This window comes from Cuculus canorus, chromosome 1, assembly GCF_017976375.1.
Source record: "Cuculus canorus isolate bCucCan1 chromosome 1, bCucCan1.pri, whole genome shotgun sequence".
In the NCBI taxonomy this organism is placed as follows: domain Eukaryota; kingdom Metazoa; phylum Chordata; class Aves; order Cuculiformes; family Cuculidae; genus Cuculus; species Cuculus canorus.
The window spans coordinates 139,027,924-139,053,117 of record NC_071401.1 but is presented as its reverse complement, the minus strand read 5'-3'; the positions used below and the strand labels follow the sequence as shown (position 1 = coordinate 139,053,117).

The 25,194-nt window shown below is 35.9% G+C and overlaps 1 protein-coding gene across 25 annotated transcripts in view; it reads left to right on the top strand.

Annotated features, from left to right (window-relative positions):
- The window catches only part of PLEKHA5 (pleckstrin homology domain containing A5), a 170,762-nt gene that overhangs the window by 117,378 nt on the left and 28,190 nt on the right, over positions 1-25,194 (top strand). For 10 of the 25 annotated variants that reach the window (XR_008448401.1, XM_054057441.1, XM_054057531.1 and 7 more), the window contains 6 exons: positions 6,190-6,654; positions 11,335-11,803; positions 13,362-13,445; positions 16,106-16,225; positions 16,900-16,953; positions 22,904-22,984. Coding sequence is in view for 24 of the 25 variants with exons in the window: in XM_054057441.1 (XP_053913416.1) it covers positions 6,190-6,654; positions 11,335-11,803; positions 13,362-13,445; positions 16,106-16,225; positions 16,900-16,953; positions 22,904-22,984 (1,273 nt within the window). In the remaining variant the exon portion in view is untranslated. The other 15 variants (XM_054057467.1, XM_054057621.1, XM_054057502.1 and 12 more) reach the window with 5 other exon arrangements.

The window sequence follows — 25,194 nt, the reverse complement described above, 5'->3', positions numbered from 1 at the left end:
TATACCATAAAACAGAATTTAAATTGGCTGAAGTAATTTCTCCCTATATTGAAGACCCCTTACTGTAATAATTGAGCAATGTTGGATAAGAGTTTTAAAGTTGTAAAAACAGTCTTAAGTTCTGTTCTGAATATGGATGCCTTGAATATAAGGGGCTAGAAGTTACAAAACCTGATAACCTTTAGCTGGTGGCATCAGAAGAGGTGCAATGACAAATAGTTTGTACAGGCATGTTCAACTTCCCCTGCTCTCCTGACTCAACAGCAATAGCTGGCGGTAGTCCTTGGCTTGAACCTGTCATAAGTCTCAAATTCACAACTGTAGTTTCTGGCTAAATTAAACACTTGTACTGATGAGTAGCCATTCTTGTTCATTATTAAGCTGTCATCAAATTTATGCTTACCTGATCTGGAGCCTTATTCTTTTTGCATCCATGTGCTGACAATGAAAAGCAAATTGTCACAGGAAGCTTTGTGTTCTCAAAAGCTGAATATTGTCTGCTGCTGTCTGTCTAGTAAGAACTGTTTTGTCTCTGAACGTGGTCCCTTGGGTTGGTTCCGTGGCATCTGTAATGGAAACCTCATCAACTGAAAATTTAAAAGCTCCTCATTATTGATGGCACAGAAGTTATTGCTGATGGCTGCTGTCACTTGATCTGTTCTGCACCCTGGTCGTTCCTGCTACACTGGCGCTAATGAACAGCAGCAATGCTAAGAAATTTTTAAGTTAAAAAAAGTAATAAAAAAAGCCACGTAGACACAGGACTCAAAGATGGAAAAGATACAGTTTTTGCAGAAGAGTAAGAGCAATGAAACTTGTCAAAATACAAGCAATCTTTTTGAATTTTGCATTGCTAGTGCAAATCATTCCTGTTAACTTGTTCCTGACGTTTCTGTATCCCATAGTCTAGTATAGTGCTGGCAGAAGCATAAAACACAATGCAGAACAAGTTAGTCACTGGTAACATTAAAAGTTAAAATGTTTTGTGAGCCTCTTGGTCAAACATAGTAAGATTTTTACTTACACCAATCTACAGGGCATTCAGAAGGATAACAGTAAGCTAGGAATACTTTTAAGTTTGTACCTGTGCAACTTTTTAGGGGCTAGTCTTAAACAAAAGATTGAAATCATAGCTTTTGTATCTAAGATCCTTTAAATATATAGATAGTATATAAAGTATTTAATTTTCTGCATTGGACAGCATAGTGAAATAGCTTTACTAAAAAATATTGTTCTCTGTACTTCTAACACATGCTTCAAGCTCTTGGGTGTTTTGTTTTCCCCCAAATTACTGAAAATAAGATTTCAGCTTATAGAATGGAGGAATTATATGTCCAACTAGCACAATGAAATATGATCTGATTATGTATTATATTATATATGAAGAAGTTATGGTCTCTGTCTCATTTAACCCTCTTTTTGTTTGGGAATAGTAGATGTTATGGGGAAGGGATGAGCAGAGTGAGGCTGAGTATTAGCAAGTAGATAAAAGCTTTTTCACCCTCCTTTCCCCATTCAGAGCTTTTAAGAGATGGCACTTAAAGGATGAAGTTTACTCGACAACAAAAAATATCTCATTTAGCTTAGTGAATAATAAGCTTAATCTGAAAAGTCAGTTTTGATTCGCATTGTAAGTGTACTGCAGATAACTGGTAGCTTGCAGATAACTGGTAGCTTACAGATGGAGAAATGATCAAACTCACTTAACTTCAAACAAAAATCATGTATTTACTGTATAAGCACTTCACAGGTAGAATAACAGCAAAGTGCATCATTCTGAATCTTTTTTGAACCGGTGAAATGACCTTTGTTTGGTATTTGCAGTACTATGAAGATGGAATGTTTGAAGACATCTTTGTAGTAGAAAAAAAACACAGGTGTTAACATTATTACTTGTGACATTTATTTTAACATAAGAAACAATCTAAAATGTTAATATAAATATCCAGTCTTATTTGCAGTTCATTAATACAGTTGTACAATCATGTTTGCTGCCCAAGAGCCTAGCAAGATTTATAGTAAGGTCACACTGGCACCCAGCACAACTTTGCGGGCAAGTTGTCCTTCCTAGCCTGTGGTGCCATGGCTGCACTAACGAGACAGATGTACAGTCCAGTGCCATGAAAAGTGTTCCAGCCTCTCAGAATGCTTGGCCATGCACCCCTACCTCCTTCTTTCAGCTCCAATGCCTGTTCCAGCACTGTCATCTACCTATTTTAGGTGTTTGGCAGTGTATAGGTGAACAGTGGGCATTCCCAATACAGCTGAGCTTACCTAATGCTTTTCATCGAGCTATACGTGCTCCAGCAATATATCTTGCATTGCTTTGAGTGATTGTCTTAATCACTCCTTGGTGAATCAGTATAGCACTTTAAATGAGTAGAAGAAAACTCAGCAGCAAAATTGGTAGTTTTCTGCCTGGATATTATGAGCAGAATGAACATCCAAAATGAGTCTCAGAAAAGCAACAAGGAAAGTGACTTCTGTAACACTATCTAGTTGTTTTAATTCAGACAATAAACCCTAGAACAAAAAAGAAGTAGATGTGACCTCTTTGAAAAGTTTGTAGTCTTGAAATTACTTGAGAGAAAATACATTTCAGAAACAGTGGAGTCTCAAAGACTTTCATGTTTGTTAAACATTGTAAGGAAGAAAATCCTGCAGACATCTGTTTCCAAAGAATCCATCTCCTGGCTTTCGAACGAGTTTTTAAAGTGAACCATGTAGCACGATATGATCTTATCCAGAATAATACTGTTTTCTCTCCTGTAAAAATCTGTTAAGTATTAAGTATTGTATTACCTCATCTCTAAGTAACCTAAAGTTTGGCATGCACATAGCTCTAAGCATAAATGATTTTGGTTCAGTCACATTCAGCCAATGCCTTTGTTTCTTAATTCTGTTTGTTTGAGAAATTATATATTTTATATAAAGCAGCAGAAAATAATACTTTTCCAGTATTACGGTTCCATACATATTTTTCCTGTTTTGTTGTAAAAACTTATGTATTTCAGCATACGCTGAATGGAATTTACATGTTCAGTGCTCATTCTCTTTTGCCTTCTCCCTCTCCTCAAAATGCCTTACAAGTCTTGAACGTGTCTTTGAGAACAAGATATTAATTCAGAGCCAAATATAAATATGGATTTGTGTCTCTTACATTTACCTTTTAGTATGTGATAATTCTTTCCCATTTGGATCCTTTGCTGTGGTAAGAAGTCTCTTGATCACACAGAGTTAACTGATTTGATGCACAAAGTTAAATGAGAGCCCAGAGGTCTATTTGGATGTCAGTCATTCAGCCTTTACACCTTTGCAGAGAGTGTCATAAATAAATGCTTGTCTCTGCTGTGCATAACCATAGTAACAAATGATATAGCAGAGAGATTGCATGGAAAAAAACAGTTCTGTGAATTTAGGGTTTCTGTTTTCTAGATAAGATATACATTTAGAGTAAGATCTACTCTATGACAGTGTGACTCAAACACTGTGCAAAGCCTTGACTTTTCTGCCTTTCTGATGAATGTCCTTAGATGCCACTCCCTTTACATCGCAGAATTTCCATCTGTAAAATGGCAGCTGCTTCTCTGCTGTAAAGCACCTTGAGAAGGATTGATATAAAGTGCTATAGAAGGGGATAGATAGTACCATATGGCATGATGCATATATTAATGCCTATGTTTAGGATTATTTGCAAGGTAGTCCTTACAGGTATTTGCAAACTCTTGAAGCGCCAGCTGAAAACTTAAATTTTAACATCTCTTTTTTTACTTGATAAGAGTGAGAAATCAAGATTTTAATTCAATTTCCTGTTTTGAGAATTCTTCTAGTTTGTAGTAGAACACTGGGTAATACAGTTTGGAGGAGGGAAGAAGGGGGTAATCTAGGTTTTTCCATAACCTTCAGAAGGAACCTTAGCAGAAATGTTTGGTATTAGGAACAGTTAGAAGTCTTGGTGAGGAGAATGAAAACACCTTACTTTTAAATTGCAGGAAGAGATTGGCATAGCATTTCTTTCCTGATACTTGGAAATTATAGAAAATATGACGTAGTTATAGCAATTCCACCACATGTGTCCACCTCCACAAAAGTCTATATAAAAACTGGTTCTGCACCAAGATTTTTTTCTCTAAAAGTTGTTTGGCAGAAATTACCCTCTCCTTTCTGCTAGCGGAAAACATCAGCTGTATCTAACCTCTGCATATAATAGCGGTGTGAGAAAAAAGCACTGTGTTTAAAAATAATGTTGATGCATGCAGCCAAAAAGATGCTCGGGTTAGATTATTAGTATGAATGTTTTAATTTGCAATGCATTTGATGCGTGTGCGTTTTTTCCCATCAGAAGCTCAGAAAAAAAATCACTGAAAGAAAAGAACTGTTTGAGCCATTTCTATTAATATGAGTGAATTTTGGAGGACTTTTATAACATTAGGAAGTATCAAGCAGACATTCGGGTCATCCGAACTATGTCAGGAGCAGGCATGGGGGAAACAAAATCTCAGCTTTTGCTAACGTGAAAAGTGCATGAGCATTTCATTCTAGCACATGTACAATATGCAGAGGATGTGGATGTCTTGCTGTTTCTGATACATTTGAAGTGGTGTACTTGTCAGGTCTAGGATAAGTCTGTGGGGACAATTCTAAGCCTGACCCTAAGCCTAACCTTAACTCTCATGGCTCCCCATGGAGACTTGTCCCTTCCTGTACTTGTCAAGGCAGGAGTCTCTTGATTCCTTTCACATTATGGAGAATTCATAGCAAGATAAGTGTGGTAATGGGAGGTGCATTTCAAACTATCTGTCCGGTATTATTAGCAGTGAGTAGTATTTTATAAGCACCTTACAGTTTTAAGTCCTTTATATGTTTGCTGGAGTTCTGTACCAAACATTTGGGAGTTGGCCTGTTGGGAGCTCATGGCTTAAGTAGCCTGTTGGGGAAGTGCAGACTTGTTGGACATTTAAGCCTTATATTAAAGATGGGGTAAGCAAAAACATTTACAGATATATACATGGTTACTCTACTTGGAACTAGAGCATTTTTCGCAGGAGCAGTCTTACTGTTGTTCTCGGTCAGTTGTGCATGTGTTGGCCTTCTGACACATGGACTAGGGACTTGAACTGGACACAGTTATAAAGATGAATAATGCATTTGAAAAAATAAAAAAAGATGGTAAACAGCATGCAAGTTAGTTTGACGTGATCTTAAAATACCATTTTGTTCTTGGTTTGGTTTTATGCAGAGATGTAATCTTAAAGAATTATGTATCTCTTATTCTTCTTTCCTCCCATGCCAACAAATGTCGATCAAAACATGTTACGGTTTTTGGTTCTTTTTCTTGTAAACTGAAAAAAAAGAAGTTGCTATCTGAGCTGAATGTTCAGTTCATATCCCAATACGGAAAAAGATACAGCTTCTTGACATTTTGAAATTTTAAGAAGATAGCTAGTAGAACTGCATGCATTGAGAACTTGTATAAGAACTGTAAAGCAGTAATTGTTCTAAAAATATCCTTATTTTTGTGGTATAGTTCCCTAAGTCAGCAGCTATTTTGTCCCTTAAATTAGGGAAGCCACAGTTATTTTCCACAAAATGAGTGCCAGCCAAAGTGACAACATGCAAGCGCAACCAAATTGATGGCAGTGACTGTGAAAAGTTGCTTGCTTTCTTTAAACGAGCTCATTATGTGTTAAATTCAGCAGTATTTGAGTCACAACCTGGTCAGCAATGTAATCTGCTACCATTTTTGAGGATAGCTTTAAAAATCATCTGAATTTCAGGCTGTTGACATCTGGAAGCTGTAGCTCTTGGGAGAGCCACTGAGTATTTTTACTGTTTGAATATCCAGCCCTCCAGGAACCAGTCATCCACGTTTTCAGACTTTGGCTTTATTTCCTCTTGTGCACGTTTTTTTCTAGGGTGTTAATTTGCAGTTGGCTTCAAAAATTTACACCACGTTTTAAATGCTTTTAAAATAGCGAAGAAAATAGAGAAGTGGGAAGAAAACCCACTCATATTCTGAAAATATGCCCAGGGTTTTTCTCTCAAAGGCACGATATTGGTGTAAGATATCTGAACAGGGATTCACTGAAATAACCCTGATAAACACAAGTGTACTCACTTTTAATTTTTTATTACTATTTTTAATGAATGTTTTGTGGATATTACAGCTTCTCACATATTCCTTTCCAGGGTAGAGAAATTAGCCCCTGAAAATACACCACATCGAGAGGCAAATAATATTTCAAACCATCGGGTGCTAATTAAGCCGGAAGCACAAAATAACCAGAGAAACAAAGAAGTGAACAAACATGAGGAGAAGAAAGCTTTGGAAGCTGAAAAATATGGATTCCAGAAAGTTGGGCAAGATAAACCATTAACAAAAATTAACAGTGTAAAGTTAAATCCTTTGGGGTCTGACTATAGGACTTTACCCATAACTACAATTCAGGCTGGACACTTCAGATCTGTTCATTTAAATGGGTCCGAGAATAAAGCTGTTGGTGTTGTCCTAGCAGACACTGGAGATGGAGGTCACGATGCAATTCAGTCACATCTGGAATCTGAACGAGTTATGCAGAGAACTAATTCAATGCTGCAGTTGGAACAGTGGATTAAAGTACAAAGAGGAAAAGGACAGGAAGAGGAGACAAGAGGGTAAGTAGTATGCAGTAATATTTTTTTTTCACCTAGGTTTTCTAGCAAATAATACTTAGGCTTGTATCTTGATTAGATTCTTTACTTTTTTGGTCTACCTTAAAGAAATAAGTAGTTCATTACTGTCTGTAAGTAGTTACCTGGATGACTACTCAGAGCAGATTTATTAAAGTTTCTCTTTTATTAACATTTGAGTGTTTATTAATAAATTAAACTATATTAATAACTTAATAAATAGAAATGGCCAGAAATTCTTCTTGGATGTTTGAAATTTCTCTGTCCTAGCAGAGAAGAGGTGTCATCAATCAGAACAATTCCTTTTCCTCTTAAAATCTGTTCTTGACATTGCCCTGTCCTTCTGCATTTTTCTTCACAAATTCTTGCAATAGTATTTTATTTAAAATCCTTCAAAAATATTCCAGTGAGCTTTTAAACTTTAAACAAGCTTTAATTAAGGAGAGAGAGAAGATTTACCTAAGAGTAGGTCATAGAAATCTGACTAACTCAGTGCTTAAAGTTTCTCATCTCATGAAATTAAACATCTGCCAGCTCTAATATTGAGTTCCAGTGCTTATTCATGAAGCTTTACAATTATGTGCGAATGATTGACAATATTGAATCTTGTGCCGATAGCAATTCTTCCGTGTGACAGAAGTGTAGGATGTTGCTTCCAGTCTGGCTTACAGGCAAGCAGTTGTAGCAGTAAAATATAAAAGTTTTAATATTACATTAGATAGGAAGTAATGGAGCTTGCAATATGATGGATGGCAGAGCAGAGCTTAAGATAGAACCAAATTCAGAAAACATGTTTTTTGCAAATTTCCAAATATGAGGCTTGGGGAATTTTCAATTTTTGCGAAAACTTGAGAAATCTACACTTGACTTACACTTGCCAAAATCAGTTGAATGTTTCCTTATTGTCTTTAGTCCTTCATTAAATATAATTAGGAATTGTTAATGTGTCATGGCATACTCAACATAAGTAATTTGATCAAGTTTGAACTTGTCAGAGTGTGCAAATCACTCTTCTGCATTTATTTTATTATTGATGCTTGTGTAGTGAGAACTGGGAAGGCTTTTTAATGCAATTATATTTTTTTTAATTGGACTGTAAAACTTGCAACCAAACAGTAGAATTTTGAATAGTTGTTCTATTTTTCAGTTGTAGACAAGTGTAAAAACCTTAAATCTGATTTCATGGTGGGAATTGAATAGAGGAAAGTACTGTTAACAGTATGTTACTACTTAACAATATTTTATTCTTGAACTATAATGAACACTTGTTGCTTAAATAAGGGTGGCATTGATAGCACAAAAGCTATGCTTTCAAATGCAGTTCTACAGAAAAGCAGCTAACTGAAAAAGAATTGGCCTTAAGCTACCTTTTTTGCTCTGTGTGGAAGTGGCCTTGAATAATGAGCCAGATTTCTAATGTATAATGATGTCTTTAGAATGTAGTTTAATTTAAATTTTAAATTTTATTTTTGTTCAGATTGCCAGTTTCTGGCTGGAGAGAGAAATTTAATTAGAATTTAAGCTGGTGAATGAGAGTAGAATGAAGCCCCAATTTATGTTAAAGCTTAAGGATGGGGTAAGGAGCTAGTAAGGCTGTTCGTAGTAAGTCCTGTTCACCTCCTTGCTTAAATTTCTGTGAAAAGTAGTCTTCAAAATTTCCTGACTTTTAACAAGGCTGTTTTATATTGAGTCTGTCTCTAATGTGTTAGGGAAATCATGGAGGACCAAACTGAGTATCTGTGGTGTGTCAAACCGAAAAAAAGAATAGGACTTCAAGAATACTAAAATGCTAACAAACAGGTTAACGTAAATAAATATATGTGTATAAAATAGGATCTGTTAGCTGTCCTCAGTAAGGAATGAAAGGGATTCACTGTAAAACTACTACAGAAGAACATGCTGACCCCTTAGTAGTTTGCTTGAGAAATTAATTAGAATTATGGCAACACAGTTTTTAATTCTTGAAACTGTTATCTACCATTTCCATGTATCTCGACATCTAGTTTTGCAAGAGCCACATAAACAACAATAACTGATGCTCTGAGGAAGACAATTTTTTTTTTTTAACAAAACATAAATGTGTTTTAAATAAATGAATACTTTACAGCTTAGTATCATTTTATAGAAATAATTTTGCACGAGTCAGTTACGAGTAAATATTTTCAGCAAAAGTGGTTCAGTTGAGTGGTCTTTCTCAATTGTGAAATATTTCAGAAGGCCAGCGTGGCACTAGGTGGGGCTGTTTGTTGCTGCTAACCCCAGAGTGGGAGTCTTGCCTATGCAAGACACATCCTAAATAATAAATGCTTGCTGTACAGCACCAGGTTTTTGTCTTCACTCTGCCACCCTTTGCTTGATGCACACATGGAAGTTAGGTGTTTTGGACAGCTGGTATTTGCATTCTGTAGCGTGAAGGACTATTCTGTGATTTTGATCTGAGCGTATTCATAACATTATGGAACTGAGCTCCTAAGTGTTAAGCAGCAAAGTTGCTTTCCCACATGGTCCAACTTGGACACCAGAACCAGCGTTGTTACCCAACAGTAATCCTAGAGACAACCCCTAAACCTTCCTATAAAGAGTCTATAAACTTATGTGGAAGCCCTTTTTTCATACGAGAACTTTTGTAAGGAGCTGTTTATGATGACAGTTGCAGAAATGTTCTGTGACCTTGCAGTGCGCATGCCCGCTTGACTAGCTGCAGCAGCCTCCCCTTGTGTGCAAGGCAGCTCTACGCTGCAGTGCTGTCTAGAGTTGGGTTTTGGATTTGATTAGAAAGACATTTTTGCAAGTATCAACAGGATACGGATCAATTTGTTCTGATATTATCAAGTCATGTAAAACAAGGCTTAATATTGAGGTGGCTGGGCTTTTTACACCTTCTGGGGTTTGCGAATAGCAGATGGATATGATACCCTCCTTAGTGTTCTAAAATATAAGTAATTGCATGCAGTCTTCAAATTGCTATTTTTACATATTAAGAACCTTGGGCAGCTTTTCTTCAAGTTGCCCTGGATATTTAAAAGATACAACAGAATTTTGGTGGCCATTGAATTAGTAGAATGGGAGAGAAGCTTCAGTGAGAGAGATGTATCTAACCGCTGGATAGCTTCATAAAAATATCAGGCTTTGCCTTACCCATTTGTGAGTAGCCAAAATAGTACATTGAAATTGAACCCAGAAGTGTCTTGATTGCTTGGGCGTTTTGAAATATGGAGATGGAGAGAAGCCCTTATCATTAATGATACGTTATATAAAGAAATTTAGAGGTATTTAGGCAGATTTTTGTAGCAACAGGATAGGATTTAGAATCTATGTCTCTTTTTGTATTTTTTGGTGAAAATATAAAATTGTCCAATCTAAAAAGTAGGGATAATACTTCATTAATTCTTGCAAAGCTTCAGAAACCGTAACAGATTCTGTACGTAAAGCTCTTTATAGCAGTTTTCATCTCCAGAATGTTAAAGTTGATCATAATTACTCAGCTTAACTATTTTTGCTGACAAGTGTTTTTTACCATCATCGGTTTCCTTGATGATTATTCCATAAGCATCCACCACGCATAATGCTGGTTTACCTAGCCATTTGCCCGACATAATGTCTTCAATGTTTTTGTGGCACTGAAGTCTTTCAAAACTCTCTTCAGATTCTGGTGTCTCATGGTGGCAGGGATTTTAGTTGGAATTAGTCTGAGGTGTAGCTAGAAGCTGCTGCCCTCTGATGGCTGAATCATATCCAATTTGAGATCAATTTTGTTACCTCTAGGAAGCAATCTATCATAGATGCGATCAGTAGCAAAAGGCTTTAAGAGGCTCTCTCATCTGAATTTTAGATGAATGTTGAATGAATCAATGTTTATGACCTAGATTTTGTCCTCTGGAAAAAAAAAGAAACGCTTTGTCATACTTGGGCGTGCATTGATACTTGGTTTGGAAAATTTTGCATTTCAACTAACGCCAGAAGTTGCTACATTACTGCAGCACTCGAGAATTGTAGTATGGCAGCAAATTAAAGAATTAAGTCTTTGAATTCATATCTGACTTGAAAAACAATCCAATATTATTATCAAATTAAGAAATATTTTACTATTTGTTTCACTTGAATAGCTATTATGGAATGGCTTGTGCTTAACAATTGCAAAATATAACTTCATTAGATAATTACTGCTATTTTTCCTTGGTCTACTGTTAAAAAAATCATAGGGATTTTTATGTCCAAAGTAATTGCTTATGATTTTCTTAGGGAAACAACAGGATGTTTTTTCACTTTTGAAAAAGAGAACATTTAAAATGGTCTCATATGGAAACAATATAGAACTTCAAAGCTTTTAAAACTTCTACCTATCCAGCAACGAGACAAGTTTCAAGGTTTGATCTAAACTTGACACGTTCGTGCTGTTAAGCTGGTCAAAAGAGGAAATGTTGATTATGTAATCAGGCAGCTAATCAGAGAGAGGATCCAGTTTCAACTGCAATAGTGCATTCAATCTGTATAGTTGATGCTGTAGTTGTGATCTCGATTTTCTTGCATTATTTTAAAATTACACTTATAGTATTTAAAAAAAAAAAGTAAGAGTTAGCTAGATAAACCTAACCAATACTGAAAAACTTTATATTGCCTTAATATTAATGCTATCCACTAATAAAAAGATAATTTGTGTTTCAGTGTAATCGCGTATCAGACATTACCAAGAAATATGCCAAGCCATCGACCTCAAGTTTTACCCCGATACCCAGAAGGCTACAGAACGCTACCAAGAAACAGCAAAACACGGCCAGAGAGCCTCTGCAGCGTAACGCCGTCAGCTTACGACAGAGCCATAGGACCTGTAACAGCTGAAGAAAAAAGGAGGTCAATGCGCGATGACACGATGTGGCAGCTCTATGAATGGCAGCAACGTCAGTTTTACAACAAGCAAACAACTCTTACTAGACACAGTACTATAAGTAGCCCAAAAACTATGATTAATATTTCTGATCAGACAATGCATTCAATTCCCACCTCACCTTCACATGGTTCAATTGCTGGTTTCCAAGGATATTCTCCACAGCGGACATACAGATCAGAAGTGTCTTCACCAGTGCAACGGGGAGATGTAACTATTGATCGCAGACACAGGACGCATCATGCTAAGGTAAAATACTTAATTTAATAGTTAAAAATTCTGTTTACAGGGATTTTTAGTAGGCAGTGTACTGTAAAACTAATGTTGCACTGTAGTATATTTTATTATGGTCAAGAGTAAATTATATCAGTGTTTTCATGGAGAAAAGTTTTATTTTAAAAAGCATTTAAAATTCTAAAGGTTATAAAATGATATTTTTCTAATAGGTGATATTTTTCTAGTAGGTGAAAACTTGTTGTCCTGCTATTGCTGTGTATTATTCTAAGTTTCCCTAAAGTAAAAAAGGAGACAGAAGACAAATTATCCAGGGTAGTTTGCTGTATGTACAGACGTCTTTTGCCCATCTAGCTTTTTTACCTGGAACTCTTAAGAGGACTCATAATCCCAGATTTCTTTCCACATGCAGTTTTCTGTTCTTCAGCTGTAAGTCTGGCTACCTTGGATTCCAGCAGAAAGCTGAGTGTAGTCTTTTGGTATATTTGAGTTATTAGGGAAATCACTAAAAATATCAGAGCTTATTTGCACAAGCTTGGCACCTGAGTAGCGTAACTTTGCTAGTCTTCATCAGTGAAAGAGAGAGACAAAGAATGGTAAACCTGGGTGCAGTGTGTGTCTCTGGTATATCAATATGCTTGTGTTATGCGTATTTTTTGATAGATTAGACAGTAGATAAAAATTATTCTTAAGCTGTATTTAAAACTGGAGGTTTTTATAAAATGCTCTTCACACTTTCTGCCCAATCATTATCTTGGCTGGTTTTGTGTCTTTTGATGGAAGGAAAAATATTAACTGCATTTTAAAGCAGTTTAAGCATCTTACAGTTGTACTAAGTCTTGGATTTGGAAAGTTCTTAGGTCCTTATCAACAAAGGAGTCATTTTGTTTCGACATCCTTTGTCTCAACTGCACTGGAAATTGAGTAATCAATGATTCTCACAAAAATACCACTAGAGTCAGTGCTGCAGAGCATGTGCTTCCTTGTTCTTTCAGCCATGGTTTTCTTTCTCATATTTTTTCCACTGTGGAACATTTTGTGTTAGTATTTCATTTCCTGTTTAGCATCTTCTATACAAGATTCTTATTTACCTTTTTTTTTTCCATGCTATTTGGTTTGAGGTTTTTTTATTTACAGAACTAGCTTTTTCCATTGAATTGGAAACACCAACCTGGTTTTAAGAGGTGGGTAATTAGAAGGCTGCTTGAAATCATTAGGGTAAACGCAAGACTTAAACTCTATATAGAAGTCTTAGGGGTTTAAGGAGTTTTCGGTGATGGGTGAAAAACTAAAACTTGTTTACATGGGCTATGATTAGGGCAACAGCTATGAGGGAGGACTGTTAATTAAACGAACATGAAAGCTGCGTTATTTCTAGAAGTTAGAGAGAGGTAGCCTACTCAAGTGCCCTAGATGGTAAATCAGCAGGGAGCATGACTGACCAAAGCTGTCTCAAATGATGGCAAATTTGCCATAAGCATGAAGTTGGCCTGACTTTTTCTCTTAGCATTTAATAGTTATAGAGTTTTGTAGATAACTATGGATCATACTGTGCTACTTTGTTTTTGTACAGCATGTCTTTGTGCCTGACAGAAGGTCAATGCCAGCAGGTCTGAGTTTACAGCCTGTTACTCCTCAGAGCCTCCAAGGCAAAACAGTGAGTTGGATTTTTATTTGGTACATGAGTTTTTTCTTTAGAATATGGCAACATTGAACTCTTATTCTATTCAAAGCTATTAGATGTAGCCTTTGTTTCAATTACCAGGGAATATAAAGCAAATAAAGGAGTACTCTGTGGCTGCATCGAATTCTGATAATATTGTGTAGCTGATGACTCCAGATTTTCTTCTAGAAGTACAGATATATTTTGTTAATCATCTTAGTTACATTACAGAAATTCCGGGGAGAGGGTAGAATATATTACAGAACATTTATTTTTCCATTAAGTGTTTAGAAAATCCTAGAAATAAGGTTTACATCTTTTTTGGAAATGTTAAGGATACTAAAAATACATTTGGTACATTATGTCTTTTTTGACATCTTTGGTTTGCTGTGATGGAGCTGAAAGTCTTGTTGAATTTATTTCATCATAGTAATATCAGTAAATACTGCCCACCTTCCTGGTTGAAACATGACTCTTAGCCAAAAGCTAAGAAATTTTCCTAAATTTACTACATTTATTTATCAAGTTTTGTGTGCTTTCTGTAATCTTTCCCTGTCCATCTGAAATTACTGTTTCAGACAGTTATGAATTGAGAATACAGATTTTGAATCATACTATGGGCAGCAGTTCCCTAGTCAGTCCTTCCACTCCGTCAACCCCTGTTTCTTGCACTTCCCAGCATGAATTCCTAGCACCTTCAGCAACTTCCAGGTTGACCTTTCGCAGCTGGTGCTTTATCTCTGTGCCTTGTCTTCCACTGACATTTCTTTGGGTTCATGGCCCCATTGGCTCTCCTGGGCTTTGCTGCTGGAGATGGGCCGATGAGTGGGGTAGAGGGCAAGGAGGTCCAAGCTTCTGCCTGTAGAAACCAGAAGTCCTGCCCAGAGCACAAGCATTGCAGGCACCAGGGAAGGAAACCTGTAGGTAGTTCTTTAAATAAAATTCTGTGTTGTGGTTCTTCAAGACTCCAGAGAGCTGTGATAAGACACAGCATTTAAGCAGTGTCAAAAATGTTTGCAACATTATGCATGTCTAGGGAGAAGTAGGAATTACTGTTCGATGGGCTCCTGTATGTCAAAAAGTTTGCTTGCAAACATGGGACTTCAAAACCATTGAATAGTTTATTCCTAATGCACTGAAACTGAGCTTCTGCAGAACATACAGAGAATAGTTTTGATCTTGAAAAAGTGATTCACTATTCCTTTTGTTTGAAGATGCTGCTTTCAGTTCTCTTATCTAAAAACAAATTTTCCTGTGCCATGAAATGATGTTAATTTTCAGACTGAAAGCATTGTCACTAGTTTTTTGAGAGAACTTTCAAGTGTCTTGTATAGCTGTCTGGATTCTTACACTTTCTTTCTGAAATTAAGTACTGTAAGTCCTAGTATTGAAAGAGTACTAAAAGAGGAGGATTGGCCGTTAGACAATTTGGCTTTGGTGTCAGTTTTCTCCTCAAAGTAAATGATTTTGAAAACTGAAGCTATGTGGAAATCCCTTGCTCCCTCTTGTGGATTACTTGGGCACGAACTCAAAACCGTGCCAGTCCCACACTTCTCAGAGGTTTTCTTCTTTATATTCCAAGAAACTGGTATTCATTTTTTTAGTAATTTAACATTTGGTTCCCTAGAGCTTTTTTCTTTACTTCTTTGCTTTGGGAAGATCCTGTGACTGTGGAAGAGAGAAAACAGGGTTTATGCGGTGTGTTTGGGTTTGGTGGGGTTTTTTTAACTTGCAGAACTTCTGAGGAAATCGAAATGCTGGATGAACATTTAACCTCTTATAAGACTGGTTTCTGGAGAAGTGTAAGAAACAGAAGCAAAACAGGAATGCAACAAAAATACTTGCGATGTTAATTGTTTTGTTTGAAGTATTGCTAATAGAAGTGGTTCCCAGGAATGGTTCAGGTAGTTTCCCAAACTGACCTAAACTGATTTGAGTGGAATTACCTGACAAATACTGATCTGAGTGCGGCTGTATTTCCATTATGTATATATAATCGTAGGTTTTAAATACTAGTCTTCATACCTTCCTAAAGCTGTATTTAACATCTTAGTCCTGAAAGTAAAGAAATTAATTAACTGGTAGACTCAGACCTGTGGAAGATGGGACAGAAAATTATTTTTGTCATGCTTGTGCTGTTTTAATCTGTAAAAGATGTAGGTCAATTATTGTGACTTTTTAATTGTCTCTGAATTTTGATGCATACATTTGAAGAATTGTTTTAGAAACTAAATTTTCTTGAGGGAATTTTTTTATTCTTTTACCAAACTCTAATTGATGTCCAGGTACATATAATGATATCCTATAGGGCGGGAGTTCTCTCCCCCTTCATTTAAGTCAATATCATCAATTTGTTGTGATGTAAGAAAAAGTTTGTGGGCTGTAGACTTTATCCTGCGATACAATTGTTTTCTTGTCCTTTAAATGTTACCATAGAATGTTACCATACTATGGTGTTTTGAATAGTTAAAACTGAACCCTTCCTTATGTATTTCAAAGTGGTCGATTTGGGGAAAATGGTGTATCTTTTGTTGTATCGCTATAGAAAGTATTTGCATGAAAAATACTACGAACCCTTATTTTGATGAAGTGTTATTTAGGATAATAATTAACCTTTTTTCTACTCTTTGGCTTCTCACACTGCACTCCTTCAGCCAGAGGAGCTCACGCTGCTGCTAATAAAGCTGAGACGGCAGCAAGCTGAACTGAGTAGTATCCGGGAACACACACTAGCACAGCTCATGCAACTAAAACTTGAGGCCAGCAGCCCAAAGGTCAGCTATAAAGCAATGTGTGTCATGTACCATTCACTAACTTGTAGTTACTCATTAATCAAAGTTTACATTGTACCAGTAGTGCAAAATTCTCTTGACTACTAAGGGAGTAGAATAGAGTAACATGGGTTCTTTGTGTACGTGATGTTCTGCTATTAACCCTTTGAGGCTTTACTCATGGCTTTTTGATACTGACTCAAAATTACATAGGAATATTTTAAAATATATTGTAGTCAAGTTTGAAGGTTTTAAATTTATCGGTCTTATAAACAAAATTAATAGTGATAAATCATGAGTTAATTTATTGTTCATATTGCCTCAGATCAGATACAATCTTATTTGTAATCTCTGTACAAAAATTGGGATGTGTTTAAAACACAGATTTATCAAAGGGTTTATAGTCATCTGTGTGATAGTCATTTTCATTAGTTTTGTGTATATTTGTACGTAAACCCAAAGTGTAATGTAGTAGTTCACAGTATGATTTGTGACAAACTCTTTTCACTTCTGTTTTGGGATCAAAAGTTGTTAACAGTGCACCAAAAAAAAGGCACAAAAAGCAGCATTATATTTCTACATTAAAGATCACCATCTAGTTTACATCTTCTAATGCTCTTCTCATGCATTCTGCACTTTCTGTCCTTTTCCTTTCCTCCCTGACTGCTGCCTGCTAGAATGAGATTCTTTCACATCACCTTCAAAGGAATGCCATATATTTGGATCATCAGGTGGGATTTGCAATTTTCTTATGCGTTCACATTTCTTAATGCTTTTTGCCTGCTCCTTTTAAGCTGGAAATATTTGGGGAGAAGGATTTTCAGTGCTTTTTATGAAGCTGAATATTTAATATGTGCCCTTTTAAGTAGCACAGAGTATCTTAATTGATTACAAATTTGACATGTAGTGGGGAAAAAAAAAACCTACTCAGTTTAAAATTTATCAGAATGCAGTAGCCACTCATATTAATTTTTCTGTTCTTTATTTCCTTCTTATAATAACACTGACTGTAGCATTTTATCATCTTTAACCAATGTCATAACGTATTTCCAAGCTAATATGACACACATGCAATTTATGGAAAATTAGTATTTCTGATAATTTTAGTTTTCCAAATTAAGAAGAGTTAGGTGTTTCTACAAGACATTAAATGGAAGGGATGTGAAACAGGAAAAGATATTTTAAATCATAGAATGGCTTATTACTTATTCTCTTTTTACTCAGTTATTTCCTGAAGAATTATGTAAGATTTTATTTCTTTACAACTTCTGATAACTTATGGAGTGAGGGTACAGTTCTGTCTTCACTAACATAATTGATTGCCAAGTAAAGAACTGTGATATCACCTACCACTTTTTATGGCTTTAATGCATAATCCAGTGGGATGTCTGTACAAGTTGTGCGTGAGAAGTTTATAAACGGGAAACTTTTGCTAGAACTTATAGAAGACTGTCATAAGTGCTTAGAAGAAATATAAGCAACTAGGTGTCCATTACTTAAAAAAACAAAAAACACTAGAGCTTTTTTTTGGTTTTGTAATGAAATTTTTCATCCTTACACTTAAACCCACCTGTCTGTAGAACTTTTATGCCCTACATGATCCTGTGATGCAATTTCAATGAGTTACTAAAAATCACACGTGCATGGGGAGAAACGGGGACACACACACTATATATATGCATTACTAAACAACTCTTGTCTTGTCTTTAAGGGGGGCAGGAGACCCAAAACAGTAGGGGAAAAGTGCTTGCTAAATTAGGCCAAAATATTTCATCCAACTCAGATATATCCAACTCCAGTTCATAGTGTTTTGGAATAAGAGAATAATTCTGTCGTCAACAATGTAATTCATTGCCAAGAAAGGAAAACTGTCCATTTGAAGTATAAAACCAAACTGTTGCACCATGTGTTTAATTGATTAGCCAAGCTTGTCCTTATAATAGACAATTAAATGAAGAGAATTGCCTGTGTATAACGTGCTAAGTGGTAAAAATTATTTTCTTTTTACTTGCATCAAATAAAATTTAGCAATGTAATGTGATGTGATAAACCTTAATTTAGGGAAGTGTCTGAATCTTAGGAATATGCCATAATTACCCCTACCAGAGATGCAAGAAATCAGCGCGCTTCTTACAGTAAGAAGTCATTATCAAGTCTAAAATATATTACCTTAATCACAAAATCATGGAAGAGCAGGTTAGAATACTTGTCTCAGTTTCTGATCATTTTCTTTTTCTTTCTTTATTCTACTATAATGCTACCGAGAATCTCTATGAAATAAACATCCCAAGAGACTTTTTGCTTTAGGTACCACTGCTTCTAGGGGTAGTATCTTATTTATGTCTTCTTTTTTTTTTTCACTCTGTCCATTGTCACTTTCCTGTTTTGTTGAGAAGAAAAGCATCGAACTTCTTAGTCTAATTGAGGCATTTCCTCCTTGTTATCTGTGTGTAACCAGCTTGCATAATCACTTGCCCTCTTTGAATTTTAAATGTCCAGTACAATTAAATCAGATATTTCTACTCATACTTCATCTCTGAAAACTGTGTCAAAATTTGCTTTTCTTGGAGTATGTGGTGGAGCTCCAGTCCCGTTATCTCCAACTCTCTCCTTTTTGGTCACAAATAATTTAGTACTGTACTAACAATAATTAGTAAGTTTGTACTTAGCTTTTGCACAGTTCAAGTTTACACAGGTGAATTTTCAGGCAGACTGAATTTCATGTGTAGGGAGAGTAACTTTTACACTATTTCAGTAAGCTGTCTGCTGGTTAGGTGGCTTTCTTACTAAGGCTCGAGAATATCCCATAGTCTTTTTTAAGTCATGCTTCTTTTTGTAGTGCTGCTTCCTCTTGAAATGTTTAGAATTTCTTATGTTATGTTTTTTTGAAGTTTTTTTTATTGCATTTTCAGAATTCTTGTTGTTGTAGTTCAGAAATAGAGGAAAAAAAAGAGTGAAGAGACTGACTCACACGTATCCAGCCATATGGTTTCTTTGGTGCTTTCTGACCAAAAGAATGAGTGTCAGTCATCCTTTTCTTTTTTTTAAGTGAGATTGTGAACCACTCCACTGGCTTGTGGAGAGGTGGGAGGGACACTTGTTTATCTTTTAAGCAGTTGTATTTTGGACATAGTTAGCAACCCTAGGCAACAATAATAACGTTTACCAACATGGGACAAGTTACGAGGGCACAGATAATCTTAGTCTTCTGCATCATCAAATTTTAAGGGATCGCTTCTTGTGTATTGCTATATCCAAGCCAGCAGTCTCCTTAATGTATTTGTACCCAGTGATTAAAATAACAGTAATGAAAAGTTGGAACATAGTTTTTTCAAATAAAAACTAGACACTTTTTTTTCTCCTTTGTAAATAAAGCCATGGCAGGAGGGCCCACTTGAATCTTTCTCTTACTATGAAGAATTCCAGCAAAACAGTCTTGTAGTACACTACTTAATTTTATGTTGATGGTAAAACTTTTCTTTGACTGAACAGTGCTTTTCTACGAGGCTATCTGCGTAAAACTCTCCATGCGTGCTGTCATATTGTTTTTAGCATATCCCAAATTCTTTTGTCACAATGGAAGCTCTGTTTAATTCCATGTAGTCTTCTTTTCTGACCTCTGTTTTTTGAAATGGCTATTTATGTGAATAGTTTAAGTGTTAAGTTGCTCATATACTTCCACTGGTTCTTTCATGTTCAGTTTCCTTCAGTTTTCAAAGGGTGCATATAAATAAACGGAATTTGAACAAGAAGTTGTCAGATAAAGGAGTGAAGGTCCCAAGGTCCCACAGCCAGCATCCATACTGACTTGGTACTTTGCTTGTTTTCTCCTCTTCACCACCCTCTTTCTGAGATGTTGAAGGTGGTTCTGGGGAATAGTAGTACATTTCTGGAGGCTGGAATAGTACAAAGGGGGTTGGATAGAGCTGACATATCCTGTGTTGTATTGGAGAACTGTGTTTCCACCCAAAAATTCTATGTCCTATAGTAGCAAGACATAGGATACTACTCTTGTATTTTTCAGGTTATCTGGAAAATGTAGAGTGAGCTGACCCAGCCACCACTGTTGTTCTTTCTGCTGCTGCTTTTTTACCTTTTCCTTCCCCAGAGGAAGAAGGGAGACTCAAAAAAAATATATTAAAAAAAAAAAGACTGTGCTGGAGCCAGCATTTCTGTAAAAAGAAGGCAGAAAGGAAAGTACTCTTTCTTTCTTTCTTTAGACAGAAGATTAAAGAGCAGAGTGGAGAAAGCCTTGATCTGGTTCTATTGCCACTGCTTTTAGCATCAGGAAGCTTGAGAGGAAATGGATAAAATTGCTAATCTGAGCTCAGTCTTCTGTCATCCTTAACTTCTGGTCTTATCTCATCAGTGAGGTCAACTGTTCTGGTAGCTGAAGCCACTGTTCCAGCTGATTGCTGTCACTAGAACAGCGTATACTGAAATGTCATCTCTCCAGGGTGTTATCAAACATGGGAAGAAAATTTAGGAAAAGGAAGACAGACAAATTGTCAGTAACTTAGCTTTCCAGTTTAAAACACAAAATACCCATTCAGATGCTTGCTTATAAATAATTTAGCTCTTTGTATAGTTCAGATGTCGAGGAGGTGGATTTTACATTGTTTCCACCTAGAAAATGCTTTTATATAGTACGTCAGTAAAGATGAAAGCAAAGATGAAGTATCATTTCTGGGTAGAAAGACTTATTTACTGGAAGTAGAAGGTGATAAAGCCAAGGCTGCTGGATTTTATTTGGTTTTGCTGCTGTGTTGCTGTGTGCCATCAGGCACTTCACACTTCGGTTTGGTTATGAAAATCTTAATGCTAGTTTTTGTGACTTCCTTAATTAGAGAGACAAGAGCTTAAGGACGTGGAGGTTTTCTGGAAATACCTGGCCTTAGCAAGCACTGTTAGATAAGCACGGTTAAGCAGCAATAGTAATAAAAATATTGGAAAAAGTCCTACAAGTTGAATTTGGAGCTGGCTGGAGGACAAAACATTACTTCAGAACGTCTTTTGAGCAAACCCCCTTCTTTTCTAATCTTTGAACAGTTCCACAGAAATTCATTCCAGCATTGTTTGTTACTGGTCAGAAAGGAAAAAAAATTGAAATATTGTAAAAAATAATTACCCCAATAGCCTGAAGCTGTTGAAATTCTTCTAATAAAAATGCATCTAAACCAGTGTACTCCTAATAAAATACTTCAGCCTCAGAGCAATTTTTCCTTTACAAATACTTCAGTCAGCTGTAGTTTGATTTGCCTTGGACCTAATTGTTGGTCTTACTATTAAAATCTTTTGGTATCACACAGCGCACCCACTCTCTGGACAAAATCTTTCTGTAAAGGGAGAACAACTTCTTGTGGCAGTTCTATTTTTCTATCTATGTATGTTATAGATGATGGAGTAAATGGGAGGGGTTGCTTGGGTTTTTTTTTTCCTCTGTCTTGAACAAACAAAGCATCAGAAGCTTGCTCTCTTAAGATAAGGTATTTTTTATTGGGTGATTAACTTGTCAGGTGATCAGACTTTATTCTGTATAAGAAAACAACAAGAGCAACAAAAAATGTCCTCCGTCTATAACAAGAAAAATGTTTCCCATAAGGAGAAATAAAAATACTTCTCCAAATGTACAAGGTAGCATTTTCCTAAATAATTAGGGGCAAGAAATTCCAAAAGGCATCAAAAAGTCAGGCTTTCTGTTGCCTTTCAATCTGTGAAACAAAACCTTGCCATGCAAGTTTACGGGGAGTGCATATATATGCATAAAGACAGAGTGAAAGATCATAAATATACATACTCATACTTCCTTCCTGCGTAAGCATACTTGAAACACGTATTGATAAAGTTTCCTGAAGTTTCCAAAAGGTCCCAAATTTTCCAACAAAAATAGGAGGGGGATCATGCATTAAGTGGCTTCTCAGTTTCTTTTGGAGAGGAAAGCTATCTGTTTTCATAATTTTTCCCTTACTGTTAGGAAAGTCTCCTTTTTAAGACCAAAAATCCCATGCTATTTTCTGTGTTGTGTACTTCTCTGAAATCTTAAATGTATGCAATTTGTACTGTAATAATCAGCGTTTTTGGCACTTGCACACGTATCAATAAATACTAATCATATAAAGTTTCTGACCAGTTCTGAAAGCTTCACATCTGTATTTGGGGGTGTGGATAAATGAGTAATGATTCAAAGTTCTGAAGTACATAAATCAGTGCAGTATGTGAAGGAATTTTGTGATACGTGAACATAAGTCTAAACCTCGCTTCAATATTTAGTTTATATCTTTGTAATGTACATTTGGTTATTAAATCTATAATTTAAAAGATCTCCTGATGAAGGTTTGAGTGTTCTTATTGCATAATCCAGTCATACTTTTTATTTTTAATATTCTGCAAAGCTGGGTTTATTTTTAAGCATTTTTATTTTTTAGAAGGGTGAGTGTCCCTGAATAAATATTATATTGGGTTTGAGCATTTATGTGATTTTGATACATTTGTTTGATATTATTAAACTTTTCAGATGTTGATATTACTGAATAATGGAATATATAAAAAGCATGGGGTAAAATGTAATCTATTGCATTATTAGAAAAATTAAAGTAGAGGCTATATTTTACAGTGTCGTCTTTCAAATCTAGCCATGCTGTAAACTGATGTTTGCTGTATGCTCCTCCTGATTTGAAATAGATGAAAGAGAATGAACCTTTAATCACCATGGTTCACACTATGATTGAGAACTCGGCGCTAAGACCGCAACTGTACCAGCAAGTAAGGTCTTGGATAGTGAATGAAACTGCTTTATCATCTGCGAAATTTTCCTTAGTGACAGTTTTGGTTGTTCCTCAGATTTATTCATGACATTGGTGTTTCTCTTATTTGCTTTGGAAAACCACAAGTCATCCATGCTTTATAAAATGCTGCAATATCGTTAGCATGGCTTTTGCTGCGTTTTTGTTGTTAAGTATTAAATGTACCCTTTTGAATAACTTTTTCTGTCTAGATGATTTAATTAGTTGATGTTTTATGCAGGTGTCCAGTAAATTAGTGAAACTTCCAATAAGCTTCCAACATTTGTCTTAGCATGATTTTCTGCAATTAGTGTTCAAAGGTGCTTCTTTCTTTTGACCACTACCAAAGCATGTGAGTGGCGTTTACCTGGTCATTTCTGGCAATTTTGTTTTGTTCTAGGAAGTGGATTTACAAGTTTTTGTTCGCACCTACCAAGCCTTTAGCCACTGAAGAAAGGAAGGATCAAAATTACTTTGATCTGGGGACTGTAAATCCAAAAGGCAGTGTCTGTTCATAAAGTCACAGCAGACTTAACTGCACATTTACAGAGTCTCTAGTGATGGTTGTAAATGGTAAGATGGAAGACGAATCAGAAATGCGAATGGAAATATTGTCTGTTAGTTGAGACCTGCATTAACTTATGAGCATGGCCAATACCTGTCTGTTGGCACTGCAGTGTCTTAGGGATACTGGGGTTTAACTGAACAGCTTCTGTCACTTCAGGAATATTTAACAAATGTCTAGACTCAACTACAACAAAGGTATCATTTTTACTTAAATGACTATGACGTTTAGCAGCAGATGAGGTGTGCAATTCTGGCTGCCAGTCAGAAGGGAATATCTGACCAGTTGCCTTACACTTGCATTTGTGCCCTGTTGACCCAAAATGAGAGATAAGGTTGCACAGTTTGAAAAAAAGGAGACATTCTGCCATGTAGAACAGTCATTTATTAGTGATTAATGCCTTGCTATGTTTCTAAAAAAAACACAGCAGCTTAATTTCATGTTTCTTTCTTTTTGTAAGGTAACTCCACATTGTAGGTTTGCTTATGATCCAGAAAAATCGCAAGAAAAATCCCAGCTTTCCAAAGACATTTGGGTTGTGAATGACTTTGATTTCAGGATCATCCAATTTGTGCTCTTTTCTGCAAAACAAGACCTTTAACATAGGGAACCTAAAGGAACTGAGGAAGGGATGGGAGAAGTAAAGTGCCCTTAAGTCCTAGATGAAATTGGGTTTTATTTTTATTAAAGAGGCCTAGCTGTTATATTTTTTTCTTAAAGCAAATCAAATTTCTGTAACAGAGTATGTAAGACAAAGAAGTCAACACAAATGTAATGGATAGAGGTGCTTTCAATGTGTCAGCGTAAAGTAGCTCAGCTTCCAATGTTAATGTAAAGACATTTCAGGTATAACTGTGCCTGAGCTAGTCACCTTGCTTATTTAGGGGTACCAATACATTTCAGAGTTCTGTCTTGATGAAGCTACGCTGTCAGTTCCTGTATCTCTACACAGCACTGCCTTCACCTGTAGGCATAGCTACCACTTTATATTTCTCTAGTGTGGGTAGAGAAAAGGATCTTTCTTTTCTTCAGTTTATTCGTTTCAGTTTTGTGACTAAGTTCATTTAGACTTAAGCAAAGGAAAGCAAGAAAAGCTTGTATTTCATTAAAAATGAAGGTGTCTTGCTTCCTGTTTGCATGGAATGATTAGCAGTTCTTTAGTAAAATAGCTCTAATGTGTACTATTTCAAATATTTATAAGACATTATTGCTTGTGGTTTGCTACATCTTCAGTTACTTAAATCACTTTGACTTCTGTCAGTCTATTCTACAGACTGTACTGTAAATTTAAAACTGTAAGTCAGGGCAGTGACTCTGTGTGTACATACAAGAAAAAGAGACTTTTAACAGCCTAAACCCATTTCTACCTTGGCTTTATTTTTGTTTCTTTCTAATACTAGGTGAGGAGTATTAATCTTGTTTTCTAAAGCAATATATGCTGATTTTAAAAAGTAGAATTATCCTTAGTTCCTCTTATGTGTGAGAATTCCCTTTAGGGGCAAAAACTGAAATCTGAGTGCAACGAGCTAACATTCAGGTCTTTGCTTGGATAATTGTTCTTAATACATGAAAAAAACATCTCAAAATAGTCTTTGATTTTTTTGCTTATATAAGGATTAGGGAGA